We start from the raw sequence: 21,259 nt of genomic DNA, 5'->3' as shown, positions 1-21,259 counted from the left end.
TACAGTGCAGAAGGAAGCCAGTAAGCCCATCAAGTCTGCACTGACCCAGGCCCACTCCCCCGCCGTATCCCCGTAACCCCACTTAACCTTTGTACACGGAGGGGCAACTTAGCAAGGCCAATCCACCTAACCTGCACATCTTGGATTGGATTTGTTTATTTTCACGTGTACCGAGGTACAGAGAAAAGTATTTTTCTGTGAGCAGCTCAAACAGATCATTTAGTACATTAAAAAAAAAGAAAATACATAATAGGGCAACACAAGGTACACAGTGTAAACACATAAACACCGACATCGGGTGAAGCATACAGGTGTGTAATATTAATCAGGTCAGTCCATAAGAGGGTCATGTAGGGGTCCTTGCTGTCTCATGTATCTAATTAATGATTTGTATTTGAATGTGAGACATGATTGGGAAATTTGCAAAGGACACAAAGATTGCCTGTGTAGTTGATAGTGAAGAGGATTGCTATTGTCTCTAAAATTATATGAATGATTTGGTTGAGTGTATGGAAAGGAATTCAATCCGGAGAAGTGTTAGAAAGTGCATTTGTGAAGGGCAGAAAAAGCTAGGGAAAACGTAATAAATGGGAGCATATAGAGAGGGGTTGAGGAAGTGAGAGTCCTTGGAGTGCATGTCCACAGGTCCCTGAAGGTGGCTGGGCAGGCGGATAAGATGGTAAAGAAATTATATGAGGCATGATCCAATGGGCACGTTGTACCCAAAAAGAAGCTCAACGTGGTGCAACAAGGACGATAAAAGCTGGAAGACCCGGGGAGCGAGGTCTACCCGGCTCACAATGCCTCGCGAAATCCAATGCGATCTCTCGAGATTTTGCGATGTAAATCCTACCCATTGTGGGTGGGATCACTTTTTGGCAAATCTGCATATTAGAGCGAGATTTCCCTAATATGCAGATTCCCGAGGTACCTGAGACTTTGGGATTCATCCCCTTTGCCTCGGAGACCTCAAGTGAGCGCCGTTCAGCACTGGTCTATACAAACGGGGACCAGATGGAGCGGCACTCATTGCGGTCTCCCAGGGGATCGGATGCCCCCAGCTGCATGCCCTTTGGGCAGGGTGGTGCCCTGGCACTGCCAGTGCCAGCCTGGCACTGCTTGGTGCCCAGATGGCACTGCCAGGGTGCCAGGTTGGCATAGCCAAGGTGCTAAGCTGGCATTCTGTGTGCACGATTGGGCCAGAGGTGCCCTGAACTGGGGAGCTTTGGCAAGTGGAGCTCCCTTGTGTACAAAACGGGGCTATGTGCGGCTTCGGCCACACATTCCCCACTGAGGCCCCTTATACAATGCGAGTTGCCCCGCTGCTCCCCTCATAAGTCATTGGCCAGCGCCTCCTTCTCGCCTTGCTGAAGGTTGGGCCCCGCGCTGCAGTGCTGTGCGTTTCATTGTAAGTCTGCCTCGGATCTGAAGTGCTGTAACCTGCAAGGGTGCAGCCCAGGTGCTGGAAAGAAGAATTAAAATGAGTGGCTAGTTTTTTTTTTGACCAGCGCAAACATGATGGGCTGAATGGCTTATTTCTGTGCAGTAATGTTTCTATGGCTCTATAAGCCCTTCATCCCAGGAAAGAGTTGTGTCAATCTTCTCTGAACTGCTTCTCAGGATATTATATCCTTTTCAAATAAAGATACCAAGGCTACACAGCAATCCAGGCGTGAGCCTGGTTTTTCACTGAGTTGGGATGACTCAACAGCCTTTTAAAAATGACGGGCAGGTCCCATTTCCAGAATTCCTGACTCCATTCCCAGGTTTTCTAATTTTTGGAAATGTCTTCAAAGGTTTTGGGCTGGTTTCTATCAAAAGCTCGCACCTGGAACTCCTGAGCTGGCCGGCTGGCTTGTGAGAATAGGCATGTTCTACTCCTTCCCAACTTTCATGCAGCCAGGCCAGACTTTCAAAGAGTCACGGTTCACGGCACCTTAGAAGACTGATGAACCCTATTGTGTATGATGGATATTTTAAAAGGCAATTTCAAAAGGGCCTTGTCATGCTCCCATGGCAACTCTATCCTTCCACCCACCCCTTGGCCCCTCACGCCCTCCATGAAAATTTATGCCCTTCCATCCACCCACTAAAGCTCCTCATGTTGACTACATTAAATTAAAGTGACACAGTTAATGGTGAAAATTTTGAGGACAGGATGCATCGACTCGGCTTTTATTCCATTGAGTATAGAAGATTCAGGATGAATGATCAAAGGATTTGATAGTGCAGCTAGACTAATACTTTGTAAAGATAGAGAGATACTTTTTTTCTCTCTGGTGGGAGAGTCCAGAAAAAAGGTACATAACATTAAAATTAGAGGTAGGCTGTTATGGTTTGATGTCGGGAAGCATCTCTTCACACAAAGCTTAGTGGAAACCTGCAACTCCCTCCTACTAAAAGCTGTTGAAGCTACGTCAGTTGAACATTTCAAATCAGAACATTCTTTTAATCTGCAAAGGTTTTAAGGATTATGGAACTGAGACAGTAAATGGAATCAGGGTGCTCATCTACTAGAATCCATTTGAGTGGCAGAACAGGTTTGAGGGGTTGAATGGCCTGCTCTTGTTTCCGTGCTGCTACCTGCGGGTAGCGATTGACTGGAATATTTTGATTATGCTGGGTTCCTGGTGTTGGGAGCTTACTCAGCCAAGCCGTTCAATGTTTCAGTAGGGAATGTCTTACAAACAGAGGGGATTATAGACAAACAGCTCAGGAGAGAGGAGATCAAAGCCATGCAGCACAGGCCTGCCTCATTAATCTAATGCAGACAGCCAGAGATAATACAACCTCAAGGGTGCTGGGATATGTTCAACTAGCGAACAATGCACAAGGGCTTAGAGAGAGACGGGAAGGAGTCTCTCTCTCTCTCACCTTGTAAACAGTTTAATAGGACACCATATCCTAAGAAAGTGTGTTGAAGTACCCAGCAGGACTAGGGTGCTCGGGAAGCAGAATATCACTAACTGCCTGTGGTAGTCACCACTATTGTATATTACATGTATTACAGCACTGCCCGCATAGTAGAGGTACATGGGTAAATCCCTGCCTGCTGGCTCCGCCCAGTAGGCGGAATGTAAATGTGTGTGCGCGCCGGTGCTGCAGCCATTCTGGTTCCAGCTACAGGAGGCACAACATCTTTGCTCAATAAAGCCTCAATTATTCCACTATTCTCGTCTTTGTGGTAACTGATAGTGCATCAATTTATTGAGCAAAGATTTTTTTTAAACGATGGATCTCCGCATCAAGCCTGATCACCTGCAGCTGAGCCCTCAAGCAGCCAACGCTACGTCCGGCTTTGACCACTGGCTAGCCTGCTTCGAAAGCTACCTCCAAGCATTCGCTGAGGAACCCTCGGAGAAGCTCCAAGTTCTCTATTCACGGGTGAGCCCTGACATTTTTCCTCTCATCCGGGATGCGCCCACTTACTCTGAAGCGATGGAGCTCCTGAAGGAACACTGCATTCGAACAGTCAATCAAGTAGACGCCAGGCACCTCCTGGCCACGAGACAGCAACTCCTGGGAAGTCTGTGGACGATTTCTGGCGTGCCCTGGACATCCTAGGTAGGCACTGTGACTGCCAGGCAGTTTCGGCAGTCCAGCACACCAAACTTTTAATTCGAGACGCTTACGTTACGGGCATGAAGTCTGCGTATCTCCGCCAGCGGCTACTGGAAGGGGCCACACTTGATCTTGCGGGAACTAGGCAGCTCGCTAATTCGTTAGAAGTGGCCTCCCATAACATCCAGTCCTACACCCCCGACCGCGCGGCACCTTCGTGGGAATTGTGGGCCCCACCAGCTGCCGACTCCAGCTCACCGCAAGCCTGCGCCGCGCGGCAGCCAGCCAACTCTGGGGGGCCCAAGTGCTATTTTTGCGGGCAAAACAAACATCCCAGGCAGCTCTGCTCAGTGCGGAGCACGGCCTGCAACGGCTGTGGGAAGAAGGGACACTTTGTTTCTGTTTGCCAGGCCTGGTCGATCGCCGCTGTTCCTACACTCACCACGTGCGACACACGGGCGCCGCCATTTTCCCCTTCGCAAGCCACGTGCGGTCCGTGGGCGCTACCATCTTCTTCACCACAAGCCACGTGCAGCCCATGGGCGCCACCATCTTTGCCGCCCGCCATGTGTGCCCCATGAGCGCCGCCATTGTCGGAGCCTATTTGGACGGCGTCTCAGGACCCCTGCTCGTCTGGCCATTCATCGCCTACCGCTACCTCCACCACCGCTGACCAGCCCGGGACCTCCCAGCATCTGCCGCAGCTCGCCTCTATCACGCTGGATCAGTCCCGGCCCCGCAACCCCGACGACGACGGTGAAGATCGATGGGCACGAGACGGCCTGCCTTTTTGACTCCGGGAGCGCAGAGAGCTTCATCCACCTCACTACGGAAAGGCGCTGCTCCGTCCCGGTACATCCCGTCACCCAGAAAATCTCCCTGGTCTCCGGATCCCATTCTGTGGAAATCCGGGGGTACGCATCGCAACCCTCACCGTCCAAGGCGTAGAGTTCAGCAACTTTTGGCTCTACGTCTTCCTCCACCTCTACACTGCCCTGTTACTCGGTCTGGACTTTCAGTGCCATCTCCAAAGCCTAACCTTAAAATTCGGCGGCCCCCTACCCCCCTCACCGTATGCGGCCTCACGACCCTTATGGTCGATCTACCTTCCCTGTTTGCGAACCTCACCCCAGATTGCAAACCCGTCGCCACTAGGAGCAGACGGGGTACAGTGCCCAGGGCAGGACCTTCATCAGGTCGGAGGTCCAGTGGCTTTCGCGGGAAGGGCAGCAACAGCCCCTGGAGAGCTCAAGTGGTAGTAGTAAAGACTGGGGAGAAGCACAGGATGGTCATTGACTACTGTCAGACCATCAATAGGTACACGCAGCTCGACGCGTACCCACTCCCAGGCATATCTGACATGGTTAATCAGATTGCGCAGTATCGAGTCTTTTCCACAGTGGACCTGAAGTCTGCCTACCACCAGCTCCCCATCCGCCAATACACTGCGTTCGAAGCAGATGGCCACCTCTATCACTTCTTAGGGTTCCCTTCGGCGTCACTAATGGGGTCTCGGACTTCCAGCGAGAGATAGACCAAGTTTAGGGAGTTAGGCTGGAAGTTAAAAGCCAGGACAGACAGAGTTGTCATCCCTGGTTTGTTGCCGGTGCCACGTGATCGCGAGGCTAGGAATAGGGAGAGAGTGCAGCTGAACACGTAGCTGCTGGAATGGTGTAGGAGGGAGGGCTTCAGGTATTTGGATAATTGGAGCGCATTCTGGGGAAGGTGGGACCTGTACAAGCAGGACGGGTTGCATCTGAACCAGAGGGGCACCAATATCCTGGGAGGGAGGTTTTCTAGTACTCTTCGGGAGGGTTTAAACTAATTTGGCAGGGGAATGGGAACCGGATTTGTAGTCCAGCAACTAAGCTAGCCGATATTCAGGACGCCAAAGCGTGTAGTGAGGCAGTGGGGAAGGGAACACTGACAAAGGAGAGTACTTGCAGGCACGGAGATGGGTTGAAGTGTGTATACTTCAACGCAAGAAGCATCAGGAATAAGGTGGGTGAACTTAAGGCATGGATCGGTACTTGGGACTACGATGTGGTGGCCATCACCGAAGCTTGGATAGAAGAGGGGCAGAAATGGTTGTTGGAGGTCCCTGGTTACAGATGTTTCAATAAGATTAGGGAGGGTGGTAAAAGAGGTGGGGGGGGGGTGGTGGCATTGTTAATTAGAGATAGTATAACAGCTGCAGAAAGGCAGTTCGAGGAGTATCTGCTGAGGTAGTATGGGTTGAAGTCAGAAATAGGAAAGGAGCCGTCACCTTGTTAGGAGTTTTCTATAGGCCCCCCAATAGTACCAGAGATGTGGAAACAGATTTTGGAAAGGTGCAAAAGTCACAGGGTAGTTGTCATAACTAGTGATAATTTACCAAAATTCACTAGACTCTGGGGTGGTCCTGGCGGATTGGAAATTAGCAAACGTGACACCACTGTTTAAAAAAGGAGGTAGGCAGAAAGCGGGTAATTATAGGCCAGTGAGCTTAACTTCGGTAGTAGGGAAGATGCTGGAATCTATCATCAAGGAAGAAATAGCGAGGCATCTGGATGGAAATTGTCCCATTGGACAGACGCAGCATGGGTTCATAAAGGGCAGGTCGTGCCTAACTAATTTAGTGGAATTTTTTTGAGGACATTAACAGTGCGGTAGATAACAGGGAGCCAATGGATGTGGTATATCTGGATTTCCAGAAAGCCTTTGACAAGGTGCCACACAAAAGGTTGTTGCATAAGATAAAGATGCATGGCATTAAGGGGAAAGTAGTAGCATGGATAGAGGATTGGTTAATTAATAGAAAGCAAAGAGTGGGGATTAATGGGTGTTTCTCTGGTTGGCAATCAGTAGCTAGTGGTGTCCCTCAGGGATCAGTGTTGGGCCCACAACTGTTCACAATTTACATAGATGATTTGGAGTTGGGGACCAAGGGCAATGTGTCCAAGTTTGCAGACGACACTAAGATAAGTGGTAAAGCAAAAAGTGCAGAGGATACTGGAAGTCTGCAGAGGGATTTGGATAGGCTAAGTGAATGGGCTAGGGTCTGGCAGATGGAATATAATGTTGACAAATGTGAGGTTATCCATTTTGGTAGGTATAACAGCAAAAGGGATTATTATTTAAATGATAAAATATTAAAACATGCTGCTGTGCAGAGACACCTGGGTGTGCTAGTGCATGAGTCGCAAAACGTTGGTTTTCAGGTGCAACAGGTGATTAAGAAGGCAAATGGAATTTTGTCCTTCATTGCTAGAGGGATGGAATTTAAGACTAGGGAGGTTCTGCTGCAATTGTATAAGGTGTTAGTGAGGGCACACCTGGAGTATTGTGTTCAGCTTTGGTCTCCTTACTTGAGAAAGGACGTACTGGCACTGGAGGGTGTGCAGAGGAGATTCACTAGGTTAATCCCAGAGCTGAAGGGGTTGGATTACGAGGCGAGGTTGAGTAGACTGGGACTGTACTCGTTGGAATTTAGAAGGATGGGGGGGATCTTATAGAAACATATAAGATTATGAAGGGAATAGATAGGATAGATGCGAGCAGGTTGTTTCCACTGGCGGGTGAAAGCAGAACTAGGGGGCATAGCCTCAAAATAAGGGGAAGTAGATTTAGGACTGAGTTTAGGAGGAACTTCTTCACCCAAAGGGTTGTGAATCTATGGAATTCCTTGCCCAGTGAAGCAGTAGAGGCTCATTCATTAAATGTTTTTAAGATAAAGATAGATAGTTTTTTGAAGAATAAAGGGATTAAGGGTTATGGTGTTCAGGCCGGAAAGTGGAGCTGAGTCCACAAAAGATCAGCCATGATCTCATTGAATGGTGGAGCAGGCTCGAGGGGCCTGGTGGCCTACTCCTGCTCCTAGTTCTTATTATGTTCTTATGGGTGACTTTAACTTCCCAAACATTGAGTGGAAACTCTTTAGATCAAATAGTTGGGATGGGGTGGTGTTTGTGCAGTGTGTCCAGGTAGCTTTTCTAACACAGTATGTAGATTGTCCGACCAGAGGGGAGGCAATATTGGATTTGGTACTTGGTAATGAACCAGGGCAAGTGATAGATTTGATGGTGGGGGAGCAGTTTGGAGATAGTGACCACAATTCTGTGACTTTCACTTTAGTAATGGAGAGGGAAACGTGCGTGCAACAGGGCAAGGTTTACAATTGGGGGAAGGGTAAATACGATGTTGTCAGACAAGAATTGAAGTGCATACGTTGGGAACATAGGCTGTCAGGGAAGGACACAAGTGAAATGTGGAACTTGCTCAAGGAACAGGTACTATGTGTCCTTGATATGCATGTCCCTGTCAGGCAGGGAAGAGATGGTCGAGTGAGGGAACCATGGTTGACAAGAGAGGTTGAATGTCCTGTTAAGAGGAAAAAGGAGACTTATGTAAGGCTGAGGAAACAAGGTTCAGACAGGATGCTGGAGGGATACAAGATAGCCAAAAGGGAACTGAAGAAAGGGATTAGGAGAGCTAAGAGAGGGCATGAACAATCTTTGGCGGGTAGGATCAAGGAAAACCCCAAGGCCTTTTACACATATGTAAGAAATATGAGAATGACTAGAGCGAGGGTAGGTCCGATCAAGGACAGTAGCGGGAGATTGTGTATTGAGTCTGAAGAGATAGGAGAGGTCTTGAACGAGTACTTTTCTTCTGTATTTACAAATGAGAGGGGCCATATTGTTGGAGAAGACAGTGTTGAACAGATTGGTAAGCTCGAGGAAATACTTGTTAGGAAGGAAGATGTGTTGGGCATTTTGAAAAACTTAAGGATAGACAAATCCCCCGGGCCTGACGGGATATATCCAAGGATTCTATGGGAAGCAAGAGATGAAATTGCAGAGCCATTGGCAATGATCTTTTCGTCACTGTCAACATGGGTGGTACCAGGGGATTGGAGAGTGGCGAATGTTGTGCCCCTGTTCAAAAAAGTGACTAGGGATAACCCTGGGAATTATAGGCCAGTTAGTCTTACTTCAGTGGTAGGCAAAGTAATGGAAAGGGTACTGAAGGATAGGATTCCTGAGCATCTGGAAAGACACTGCTTGATTAGGAATAGTCAGCACGGATTTGTGAGGGGTAGGTCTTGCCTTACAAGTCTTATTGAATTCTTTGAGGAGGTGACCAAGCATGTGGATGAAGGTAAAGCAGTGGATGTTTTGTACATGGATTTTAGTAAGGCATTTGATAAAGTTCCCCATGGTAGGCTTATGCAGAAAGTAAGGAGGCATGGGATAGTGGGAAATTTGGCCAGTTGGATAACGAACTGGCTAACCGATAGAAGTCAGAGAGTGGTGATGGATGGCAAATATTCAGCCTGGATCCCAGTTACCAGTGGCGTACCGCAGGGATCAGTTCTGGGTCCTCTGCTGTTTGTGATATTCATTAATTACTTGGATGAGGGAGTTGAAGGGTGGGTTAGTAAATTTGCAGACAATGCGAAGATTGGTGGAGTTGTGGATAGTGAGGAGTGCTGTTGTCGGCTGCAAAGAGACACAGATAGGATGCAGAGCTGGGTTGAGAAGTGGCAGATGGAGTTTAACCCTGAAAAGTGTGAGGTTGTCCATTTTGGAAGGACAAATATGAATGCAGAATACAGGGTTAACAGTAGAGTTCTTGGCAATGTGGAGGAGCAGAGAGATCTTGGGTTCTATGTTCATACATCTTTGAAAGTTGCCACTCAAGTGGATAGAGCTGTGAAGAAGGCTTATGGTGTGCTAGGGTCCATTAACAGAGGGATTGAATTTAAGAGCCGTGAGGTGATGATGCAGCTGTACAAAACTTTGGTAAGGCCACATTTGGAGTACTGTGTACAGTTCTGGTCGTCTCATTTTAGGAAGGATGTGGAAGCTTTGGAAAAGGTGCAAAGGAGATTTACCAGGATGTTGCCTGGAATGGAGAGTAGGTCTTACGAGGAAAGGTTGAGGATGCTAGGCCTTTTCTCATTAGAACGGTGAAGGATGAAGGGCGACTTGATAGAGGTTTATAAGATGATCAGGGGAATAGATAGAGTAGACAGTCAGAGACTTTTTCCCCGGGTGGAACAAACCATTACAAGGGGACATAAATTTACGGTGAATGGTGGAAGATATCGGGGGGATGTCAGAGGTAGGTTCTTTACCCAGAGAGTAGTGGGGGCATGGAATGCAGTGCCTGTGGAAGTAGTTGAGTCGGAAACATTAGGGACCTTCAAGCAACTATTGGATAGGTACATGGATTACGGTAGAATGATATAGTGTAGATTAATTTGTTCTTAAGGGCATTGTGGATAGCACAATTGCTTCACAGCTCCAGGGTCCCAGGTTCGATTCCGGCTTGGGTCTGCACATCCTCCCCGTGTGTGCGTGGGTTTCCTCCGGGTGCTCCGATTTCCTCCCATAGTCCAAAGATGTGCAGGTTAGGTGGATTGGCCATGATAAATTGTCTTTAGTGTCCATAATTGCCCTTAGTGTTGGGTGGACGTGTTGACCTTGGGTAGGGTGCTCTTTCCAAGAGCCGGTGCAGACCCGATGGGCCAAATGGCCTACTTGTGCACTGTAAATTCTATGATAATCTATGATTAATCTAGGACAAAGGTTCGGCACAACATCGTGGGCCGAAAGGCCTGTTCTGTGCTGTATTTTCTATGTTCTATGAATGGTTGACCATAACGGACTGCAGGACCATGACGCGAACCTCCAGGAATTCCTCCAGACCGCCAAACTCCTTAATCCCACATACAATAAGGAGAAATGCGTGTTCCGCACCAACCGCTTAGCCATCCTTGGCTATGTCGTGGAAAATGGAGTCCTGGGGCCCGGCCCCGACCTCATGCGCCCCCTCATGGAACTCCCACTCCCCCAAGGCCCTGAAACGATGCCTGGGGCCTTTCTCCTACTATGCCCAGTGGGTCCCTAATTATGCGGACAAGGCCCGCCCACTCATTCAGTGCACACTTTTTCCCCTGACGGCTGAGGCCTGCCAGGCCTTCAACTGTATCAAGGCAGACATCGTCAAGGCCACGATGCACGCGGTCGACGAGTCCCTCCCCTTCCAGGTGGAGGGCAATGCATCGGACGGAGCTCTGGCCACCACCCTCAACCAGGCGGGCAGACCCGTGGCCTTCTTTTCCCGCACCCTCCATGCCTCCGAAATTCGGCACTCCTATGTTGAAAAGGAGGCCCAAGCCATAGTGGAAGCTATGTGACATTGGAGGCATTAGCTGGCCGGCAGGAGATTCACTCTCCTCACTGACCAACGGTCGGTCCCCTTTATGTTTAATAATACACAGTGGGGCAAGATCAAAAATGACAAGATCTTGAAGTGGAGGATCGAGCTCTCCACCTATAATTATGAGATCTTGTATTGCCCGGGGAAGCTCAACGAGTCCCCTGATGCCCTATCCCGCAATACATGTGCCAGCGCACAAGTGGACCGACTCCGGGCTCTCCACTATGACCTCTGCCACCCGGGGGTCACCCGGTTCTTCCATTTCATCAAGGCCCACAACCTGCCCTACTCCATTGAGGAGGTCAGGACCGTCACCAGAGACAGCCAGGTCTGCACAGAGTGCAAGCTGCACTTCTACCGGCCAGATCGAGCGCACCTGGTGAAGGCCTCCTGCCCCTTTGAGCACCTCAGCATGGACTTCAAAGGGTTCCTCCCCTACACCGACCGCAACACGTACTTCCTGAACTTGGTCGATGAGTACTCCCGGTTCCCTTTCGCCATCCCATGCCCCGATATGACTTCTGCCATGGTAATTAAATCCCTCCACAGCATCTTCACTCTGTTCGGTTTCCCCACCTACATCCACAGCGATCGGGGATCTGCTTTTATGAGCGATGAGCTGCATCAGTTCCTCCTCAGCAAGAGCATTGCCTCGAGCAGGACGACCAGCTGCAACCCCCGGGGAAACGGGCAGGTGTAGAGGGATTACGGGACGGTCTGGAAGGCCATCCTGCTGGCCCTGTGGTCTAAAAATCTCCCGGTCTCCTGCTGACAGGAGGTCCTCCCCGACGCGCTCCACTCCATCCGATCGCTCCTCTGCACCGTGACTAACGAGACCCCTCACGAACACGTGTTTGCCTTCCCCAGGAAGTCCACCTCCGGAGTCTCGCTCCCATGGCTGACAGTTCCTGGACCCGTCCTCCTCCGGAAGCATGTGCGGACCCATAAGTCGGACCCCTTGGTCGAAAAAGTCCACCCCCTACATGCAAACCCGCAGTACGCCTACGTGGCACACCCCGATGGGCGCCAGGACACAGTCTCCCTCCGGGACCTGGCACCCCCTGGATCCCCACCCATGACCCCTGACCTGACACCCCCCCCCCGGTTACCTCATTCACCCCGGCGCCACTCACCCTCCCTCCAGCAAACCTCACCGCAGCCCCCGCCCCAGTAGGATCCATCCTCCCACTGGTTCCACTCAGGGGTGACGAAGACGAGGACAACACGCTCCCGGAGTCACAGGTGACCAAGTAGGCGCCCACATCACCAACAGGACTGAGGCGATCGCAGAGGAGGGTCAAGGCCCCTGACAGACTGAACTTGTAATGTTTTTCACCACCCCCGCTGGACTCTTTTTTTAACAGGGGGTGAATGTGGTGGTCACCACTAGGTAATGTATTACATGTATTATGGCATTGCCCGTATATTAGAGGTACATGGGTAAATCCCTGCCTGCTGGCTCCGCCCAGTAGGCGTCGTATAAATGTGTGTGCTCGCTGGTGCTGCAGCCATTCTGGTGGAAGCTACAGGAGGCACAACATCTTTGCTCAATAAAGCCTTGATTATTCCACTACTCTCATCTTTGTGGTAATTGATAGTGCATCACTGCCAAAGGAGGAGAAAGGGGCTGGTGAAACACCATCTGCATGGATAGGATTATAGTTCAATGAGACATCTGTATGGCTTTATTCAAAGATGATATGTATTATGGTTTCAATGTCTCTCTGTTTAATACACAGATAAACCCATTCAGTATGCTCACAGCTCATTTGAAAATAATGACGCAAAACTGTCCGTACAAGATGCTTTGCCAGAAGATGATGCTATTTATACCTGTGTAGCAGAGAACACATGTGGAAGAATATCTTGCTGTGCTAAAGTGACAGTAAACGGTAAGACGATTTTTTAAAATTCACACGTTAAAAGATGCGATCAAGATGATAATCTCATGAACTACTTTGGTGAAGCATTCCACAGGACTGTAAGACCATCATCCTATTCTTCAACCTCTTTCGTTATTTCACCCTAGCTTAAACATTGGTCCATCTTCCCTTACCCTACAGCTCAAAAATCATTTGCCTTTCATGTTTCTGGAAGTGTGAGATGTTTCCATGGCCAACCATGCATCAGGAACCTTGATGAATGGTGGAACCAGCAAATTCTGGTGATTCACAATTCAAGGGGTAGCTCCACAAGTGGCTGTACTATTTACACATTAATAATATCATGAACATTAAACTTGTTATTTTGGCAGAAAATTCTGGCCTAAATTGTCCACCAAGCTAGACTTTGGATATTGTGCATAATTTATGCTTGCAAGCGAGTCAAATTTTGAATGCAAGTTATACTACTCTCCACCTTGAGCTCTTCATTTACTTGTGTTGAGAGTAGAGATAGTAACTCATTCACATGCTCTGAATTAGTCACAATTAAGTGGGTGAGTATTGTCTTCACATGTTAATGTGTAAATGTTTTGACTTTCTTTTTGGAGAAATGCCTTATTTTAATTGGTACTTCTGCAAGATATGAATAGAAAAATTATAAACTTCGTTCACAAGACATCACAAGGAAAGAAATATGTCCTGCTACTGTATGGTACAACATAATGCAGCTGAGTGGATCCCACCCTTTTTTATTTAAATTTGTTGCAGACTTTCTTAGTTTTCCTTGCTTACTCATTAATTTCAACGTATAAGTATTTCCAGAAGTCCCTGCATTGCTCATAACAAACTAAGCTTACACCCTCTTCGAATTTTGTACTCGTTGTCTTTGTAAAGCTCACTGACTTACTGTACACCTCAGTCCAAACTTTCAAACCCCCCCCCCACTGATTGAAGTCAAAGTTCTAAACTTTTTATAGCGTAGATTTAAAAAAAACATTCCAATTAATTTTTAAAACTTATTTATAGTTGTAGTTTGTTGGCAGTCTGGTTCCACTTTAAATCTCGACTGAAGGTTCTCAGAATGCCAGCACTTTCCCATCCGATATTTCAATCATTTCCTTTTATGTAGCTATTCTGTGTGTCCAGGTAGTGCCTTATTGTTCCCCATGGCTCACTCGTTTCTTGTCTTTTACAGCAACATAATCCACATCCTAAAAGATGCAACATTAAAAAAATATATTTTCTCCAAAGCAATTAAATTTGATAATGAATGGTACACCAAATTTAACAACCTAATGGTATGCAAAAATTGATCTACTAGCGATCATTATCTGATTGAGTTCAATGTTGTGTTCGGAAGGGAGAGACAAGAATTTACACTGAGATTCTAAATTTAGATTAGGCATTGAGACAGCAATTGCCAGCCAACATTAATCTGAGCAAATCGGTCATAGATAAATTGACAGAAGGTCGAATCTATCCACTCGGAGCCATTGGGCTGAATTTTCCCAGCACCGCACAGACAGCTTTGGAGGCAGTTGTGAGAATAGTGCCAGTGGCAAGCAAAATTCAATCGCCACCCCATTGAACTGTCTCTGCAACATATTCCATGCTCTTTACCCAGAAGCGGGTTCTCAGCTGCGAAAGTTACCTGACTGGTCGCGGCAGGTAACCAATTGGAGCACTTAATTGGGCAATTAGCTTCTATGGTGGAAATGGATTGAAATCTTTACAACTGCACATGAGACCCCCACTGTGTTAAAAGACTGGACGTAGAGCTGAGGCAGCTTCAGAGTGGAAGGGCCAAGCCGCAAACTATGTGAGGCCTTTTATAATGATGCCAGCATTACGTTGCAGTGCTCAGGTAAACAAAAGGCATGTTATTGCTACCTGTTCATGGAGACAGATACCTCCACTGTTTTTGCTGCAATGACAGCTGTTCCCCTCCGACTGAAGGTGTCGCCCTGATTCAGCTCCCACTCCTGCTTCTGCCCCCTAGCAACGGCCACGTTGCGAAGGCAGCAAGTACTTGCTGCTAAATGAACGGTCTTCCTGATACTGAATCGGATTGGGTTCCCAGAGGCAACTTTTTAATTGCCTACCTCTGGGATGATTGCATCCGATGTCTCACCACAGCCACTCCTGGTTCCGATTCTAGATTTGTGACAAATGTTGAGATCACCACCCACCCCCGGAAATTTCAGCCCATTGAGTTGGAGACTGGCATATCCCTCCTTAAGGGAGGGGCAGAAGGTTCTGGACAGTTTACTTTAGTCACACATATAAGGGTACATGGTTTCAGAATGGTGTGATTGACAGTAGGGGAACTAAGCTGAGTTAGAGAAGATAAATCATTGGGAACTGAACCGAGCAAATAGGTACACTGGGGAAGGAAACAGGTACACTGTACTTGTTAACTGTGAGAATTGTGGTAATCACCACTCACAGTATTATATGTACAACAGTAAGACACGTATAGTAGAGGTACATGGGTAAATCCCTGCCTGCTGGCTCCGCCCAGTAGGCGGCGTATAAATGTGTGTGCTCGCCGGTGCTGCAGCCATTCTGGTGGCAGCTACAGGAGGCACAACATCTTTGCTCAATAAAGCCTCGATTATTCCACTACTCTCATCTTTGTGGTAATTGATAGTGTATCAATTTATTGAGCAAAGATTTTTAAAACGATGGATCTTCGCATCAAGCCTGATCGCCTGCAGCCGAGCCCTCAAGCAGCCAACGCTACGTCCGCTTTTGACCACTGGCTAGCCTGCTTCGAAAGCTACCTCCGAACATCCGCTGAGGAACCCTCGGACGTGCAGAAGCTCCAAGTCCTTTATTCACGGGTGAGCCCTGACATTTTTCCTCTCATCCGGGATGCGCCCACTTACTCCGAAGCGATGGCGCTCCTGAAGGGACATTACGTTCGGCCAGTCAACCAACTATATGCCAGGCACCTCCTGTCTACGAGACAGCAACTCCCCGTTGAGTCTCTGGACGATTTCTGGCATGCCCTGCACGTCCTGGGGAGGAACTGTCACTGCCAGGCAGTTTCGGCAGTCCAGTACACAGAACTTTTAATCCGAGACGCCTTCGTTACGGGCAAGAGGTCTGCGTACGTCCGCCAGCGCCTACTGGAAGGGGGTACACTTGATCTTGCGGGAACTAGGCAGCTCGCGAACTCGTTAGAAGTGGCCTCCCGTAACATCCAGTCGTACGCCCCGACCGCGTGGCACCCTCGTGGGCATTGTGGGCCCCACCTGCTGCCAACTCCAGCTCACCGCAAGCCTGCGCCGCGCGGCAGCCAGCCAACCCTGCTGGGGGGCCCCAAGTGCTATTTTTGCAGGCAGAACAAACACCCCCGGCAGCGCTGCCCGCCGTGGAGCCCGACCTGCAACAGATGTGGAAAGAAGGGACACTTTGATTCTGTTTGCCACGCCCGGTCGGTCGCCGCTGTTTCCAGGCCCGGCGTTCCTGTACCCTCCATGTGCGACCCAGGGCCGCTGCCATTTTCCTCCTCGCAAGCCACATGCGGCCCGTGGGCGCTGCCATCTTCTTTTCCACAGGTCACGTGGGCCAATGGGTGCCGCCATCTTTGATGCCGCCCGCCACGTGTGCCCCGTGGGCGCTGCCATCTTCGACGCCATTTTGGACGGCGCCTCAGGACCCCTGCTCGTCTGGCCGTTCATCGCCTGCCGCTACCTCCAACACCACTGACCAACCCAGGACCTCCCAGCATCTGCCGCAGCTCGCCTCGATCACCTTGGATCAGTCCCGGCCCCGCAACCTCGCGACCAGAACAACGACAGTGAAAATCGATGGGCACGAGACGACCTGCCTTTTTAACTCCGGGAGCACAGAGAGCTTCATCCACCCCATGATGGTAATGCGCTGCTCCCTTGTGGTACACCCCGTTATCCAGAAAACCTCCCTGGCCTCCGACTCCCATTCCGTGGAAATCCGGGGATACTGCATCGCGACCCTCACCGTCCAAGGCATAGAGTTCAGCAACTTCCGGCTCTACGTCCTCCCCCACCTCTGTGCTGCCCTGTTACTCGACCTGGACTTCCAGTGCCACCTCCAAAGCTTAACCTTAAAATTCGGCGGACCCCTACCCCCCTCACCATATGCGGCCTCACGATCCTTAAGGTCAATCCACCTTCCTTGTTTGCGAACCTCACCCCGGATTGCAAACCCGTCGCCACCAGGAGCAGATGGTACAGTGCCCAGGACAGGACCTTCATCAGGTCGGAAGTCCAACGGCTTCTGCGGGAAGGGATCATTGAGGCCAGCAACAGCCCCTTCAGTGCTCAAGAGGTAGTAGTAAAGACTGGAGAGAAGCACAGGATGGTCATTGACTACAGTCAGACCATCAATCGGTACACGCAGCTCGACGCGTACCCCCTCCCACGCATATCTGACATGGTCAATCAGATTGCGCAGTATCGAGTCTTTTCCACAGTGGACCTGAGGTCCGCCTACCACCAGCTCCCCATCCACCCGGAGGACGGCCAATACACTGCATTCGAAGCAGATGGCCACCTCTATCACTTCCTTAGGTTTCCCTTCGGCATCACTAATGGGGTCTCGGTCTTCCAACATGAGATGGCCTGAATAGTTGACCGGTACGGACTGCGGGCCACCTTCCCGTACCTAGATAACGTCACGATCTGCGGCCACGATCAGCAGGTCCACGACGCTAACCTCCAAAAATTCCTCCTGACCGCCAAATGCGTGTTCTGCACCAACCACTTAGCCATCCTTGGCTATGTCATGGAAAATGGAGTTCTAGGGCCCAACCCCGACCGCATGCGCTCCCTCATGGAACTCCCCCTCCCCCACTGCCCCAAGGCCCTGAAACATTGCCTGGGGTTTTTCTCCTACTATGCCCAGTGGGTCTCTAATTATGCGGACAAGGCCCACCCACTCATCAAGTCCACAGTTTTTCCTCTGACGGCTGAGGCCCACCAGGTCTTCAACTGCATCAAGGCAGACATCGCCAAAGCCACAATGCACACGGTCGACAAGTCCCTCCCCTTTCAGGTCAAGAGCAATGCATCGGACGTAGCTCTGGCCGCCACCCTTAACCAGGCGGGCAGGCCCGTGGCCTTCTTTTCCCGCACCCTCCATGCCTCCGAAATTTGGCACTCCTATGTTGAAAAGGAGGCCCAAGCCATTGTGGAAGCTGTGCGACATTGGAGGCATTACCTGGCCAGCAGGAGATTCACTCCCCGCACTAACCAACGGTCGGTTGCCTTCATGTTCAATAACACACAGTGGGGCAAGATCAAAAACAACAAGATCTTGAGGTGGAGGATCGAGCTCTCCACCTATAGTTACGAGATTTTGTATCGCCCAGGAAAGCTCAATGAGCCCCCTGACGCCCTATCCCACGGTACATGTGCCAGCGCATAAGTGGACCGACTCTGGGCTCTCCATTATGACCTCTGCCACCCAGGGGTCACCCAGTTCTTCCATTTCATCAAGGCCTGCAACCTGTCCTACTCCATTGAGGAGGTGAGGACGTCACCAGACACTGCCAGGTCTGCGCGGAGTGCAAGCCGCACTTCTACCGGCCAGATCGAGCGCACCGTGTCTAACGAGACCCCTCATGAACGTCTCCTTGCCTTTCCCAGGAAGTCCACCACCGGGGTCTCGCTCCCAACATGGCTGACAGTTCCTAGACCCGTCCTCCTTCGCAAGCATGTGCGGACCCATAAGTCGGACCCTTTGGTCGAAAGGATCCACCTCCTACACGCGAACCCGCAGTACGCCTGCATGGCACACCCCGAAGGGCACCAGGACACAGTCTTCCTCCGGGACCTGGCACCCGCTGGATCCCCAACCTCAGCCCCCTACCTGATGCCGCCCCCCCCCCCCGGTTGCCTCATTCACCCCTGCACCACTCACCCTCCCTCCAGTGAACCTCACCGCAGCACCCACCCCAGGAGGATCCGTCCTCCCATTGGTTCCACTCAGGGGTGACGAAGATGAGGACAACACGCTTCCGGAGTCACAGGTGACCAAGTCGGCGCCCATGTAGCGACCGCAGAGGAGGGTCAAGGCACCCCACAGACTGAACTTGTAATTCTTTTTCCACCACCCCTGCCGGACTCTTTTTTTTAACAGGGGGTGAATGTGGTTGTCACCACTAGCAGTACTTTGTGTATTACGGTAAGACACGTATAATAGAGCTCCATGGGTAAATCCCTGCCTGCTGGCTCCGCCCAGCAGGCGGCGTATAAATATGTGTGCTCTCCTGTGCTGCAGCCATTCTGATTGCAGCTACAGGAGGCACCACATCTTTGCTCAATAAAGCCTCGATTATTCCACTACTCACGTCTTTGTGGTAATTGACAGTGCATCAAGAATAAAGATAAAGCCTGTCAGAAGGACAGCCAAAGTATGGTACCTTGCAGGCGGAGCCCCTCAAAGAGGGTAGGATGAGGACTGGTTGGGACCTGAGTCTTGACAGAAAGGGTAAATAGGGCAGTCATGAGGACTTCAAACAAATAAATTGGGAAGAAGGAGTGGGCTCCAAAGGAAAGGTCGTTGGGTTTACATTTCGATTTATTGTCACGCTTAATGAGGTACAAGGGAAAGTATTGTTCTGCGTACAGTCGAGGTGGTTTTTTACATACATGAAAAACATAGGACATACGATAAATATACAATGTAAATACATAGATACAGACATCCAGTGAAGTATAGTGCTACAACTGTAGAGAAGACGCATAGAGAGATCAGTCCATAAGAGGGTCATTCAGGAGTCTGGTAACAGCGGGGAAGAAGCTGTTTTTGAATCTGTTAGTGCGTGTTCTCAGACTTTTGTATCTCCTGCCCGATGGAAGAGGTTGGAAGAGAGAATAACCCGGGTGGGAGGGGTCTTTGATTATGCTGCCCGCTTCCCCAGGCAGTGGGAGGTGTAGGCAGATTCAATGGATGGGAGGCGGATTTGTGTGATGGACGGGGCTGTTTACAACTCTGTAGTTTCTTACCATCATGGGTCTGGCAGTTGCCATACCAGGCTGTGATGCAGCCAGGTGGAATGCTTTCTATGGTGCATCTGTAAAAATTGGTAAGAGGCAGTGTGGACATGCTGAACTTCCTTAATTTCCTGAGAAAGTATAGGCACTATTGTGCTTTCTTGGTCGTATCGCCGATTTGGGTGGACCAGGACAGGTTGTTGGTGATGTGCACACCTAGGAATTTAAAGCTGTCAACCATCTTCACTTCGGCACCATCATGCAGACAGGGGTGTGTACGATACTTCGCTTCCTAAAGTCGATGACCAGCTCTTTAGTTTTGCTGACATTGAGGGAGAGATTGTTGTCATTGCACCATGCCACTAGGTTCTCTATCTCCAAACATCTCATTGATGTTTGAGAACCGACCCACTTCGGTCGTGTCATCAGCAAACCTGTAGATGGAGTTGGAGCCAAAATTTGCCATGCAGTCCTGTGCGTATAGGGAGTATAGTTGGGGGCTAAGTACGCAGCCTTGCGGGCCCCGGTATTGAGAAGTATCATGGAGGCAGCATTGGTGTTTATCCTTACTGATTGTGTTCTTTGGGTCAGGGAGTTGAGGAACCAGTTGCAGAGGGAAGGGCCAAATCCTAGGTATTGGAGGTTGGATATGAGCTTGGCTGGGATTATGGTGTTGAAGGCAGAGCTATAGTCAATGAAGAGGAGTCTGACGTGGGAGTCCTTGTTGTCACGATGCTCCAGGGATGAATGTAGGGCCAGGGAGATGGCATTTGCTGTGGACTGGTTGTGGTGATATGCAAATTGCAGTGGATCATGACATTCTGGACGTATGGAGTTGATGTGTCCCATTACGAACCTCTCCCATCACTTCATATTGATAGATATCAAGGCCACCAGACGGTAGTCATTGAGATACATTACCTGGCTTTCTTTGGCACTGTTATGATGGTGTTCTTCTTGAGGCAGGTGGGAACCTTGGAATAGAGTTGGCCCGTGCAGGATCCGTGTGCACAACCAGGGACTCCAGCAGGACCCATTGCTTTCCATGGATTCACTTTCAAGAAAGCCGACCTGGCTTCTGAGGCTGTGACAGTAGGCATGGGTGTGTGCGAGGCTGTTTGGACAGTTGACAGCGGTTTACTGGTTCCTGCTCAAAGGGGGCACAGGATGCATTGTGTTCATCGGGAAGGGTGCTCTGATGCCGGAGATTCTACTCGGCTTTGCTTTGTCGCCCGTTATATTTTTTAAGATGTGGAGATGCCGGCGTTGGACTGGGGTGAGCACAGTAAGAAGTCTTACAACACCAGGTTAAAGTCCAACAGGTTTGTTTCGAATCACTAGCTTTCGGAGCACAGCTCCTTCCTCAGGTGACTCAGCTTATTTTTTAAGCTTCAGGGCAGCACAGTGGTGCAGTGGTTAGCACCCTTCCTCACAGCGCTGAGGTCCCGGGATTCGATCCCGACCCTGGGTCACTGTCCGTGTGGAGTTTGCAAATTCTCCCCGTGTTTACGTCGGTTTCACCCCCACAACCCAAAAGATGTGAAGGTAAGTGGCGTGGCCATGCTAAATTACCCCTTAATTGGAATTGGGTACTCTAAATCTATCAAAAAAAAATGTTGTAAGCTT

At 49.8% G+C, this 21,259-nt stretch overlaps 1 protein-coding gene across 6 annotated transcripts in view; it reads left to right on the top strand.

The window, feature by feature from the left end:
• The window catches only part of LOC140390388 (myosin light chain kinase, smooth muscle-like), a 612,875-nt gene that overhangs the window by 325,516 nt on the left and 266,100 nt on the right, over nt 1–21,259 (top strand). For all 6 annotated transcript variants that reach the window (XM_072475553.1, XM_072475527.1, XM_072475536.1 and 3 more), the window contains one exon: nt 12,507–12,659. In XM_072475553.1, coding sequence (XP_072331654.1) covers nt 12,507–12,659 — 153 coding nt within the window. The remainder of the gene's footprint in view (nt 1–12,506; nt 12,660–21,259) is intronic.

This window comes from Scyliorhinus torazame, chromosome 2, assembly GCF_047496885.1.
Source record: "Scyliorhinus torazame isolate Kashiwa2021f chromosome 2, sScyTor2.1, whole genome shotgun sequence".
Taxonomy (NCBI): Eukaryota; Metazoa; Chordata; class Chondrichthyes; order Carcharhiniformes; family Scyliorhinidae; genus Scyliorhinus; species Scyliorhinus torazame.
This window is presented reverse-complemented; position numbering and strand designations above follow the sequence as displayed.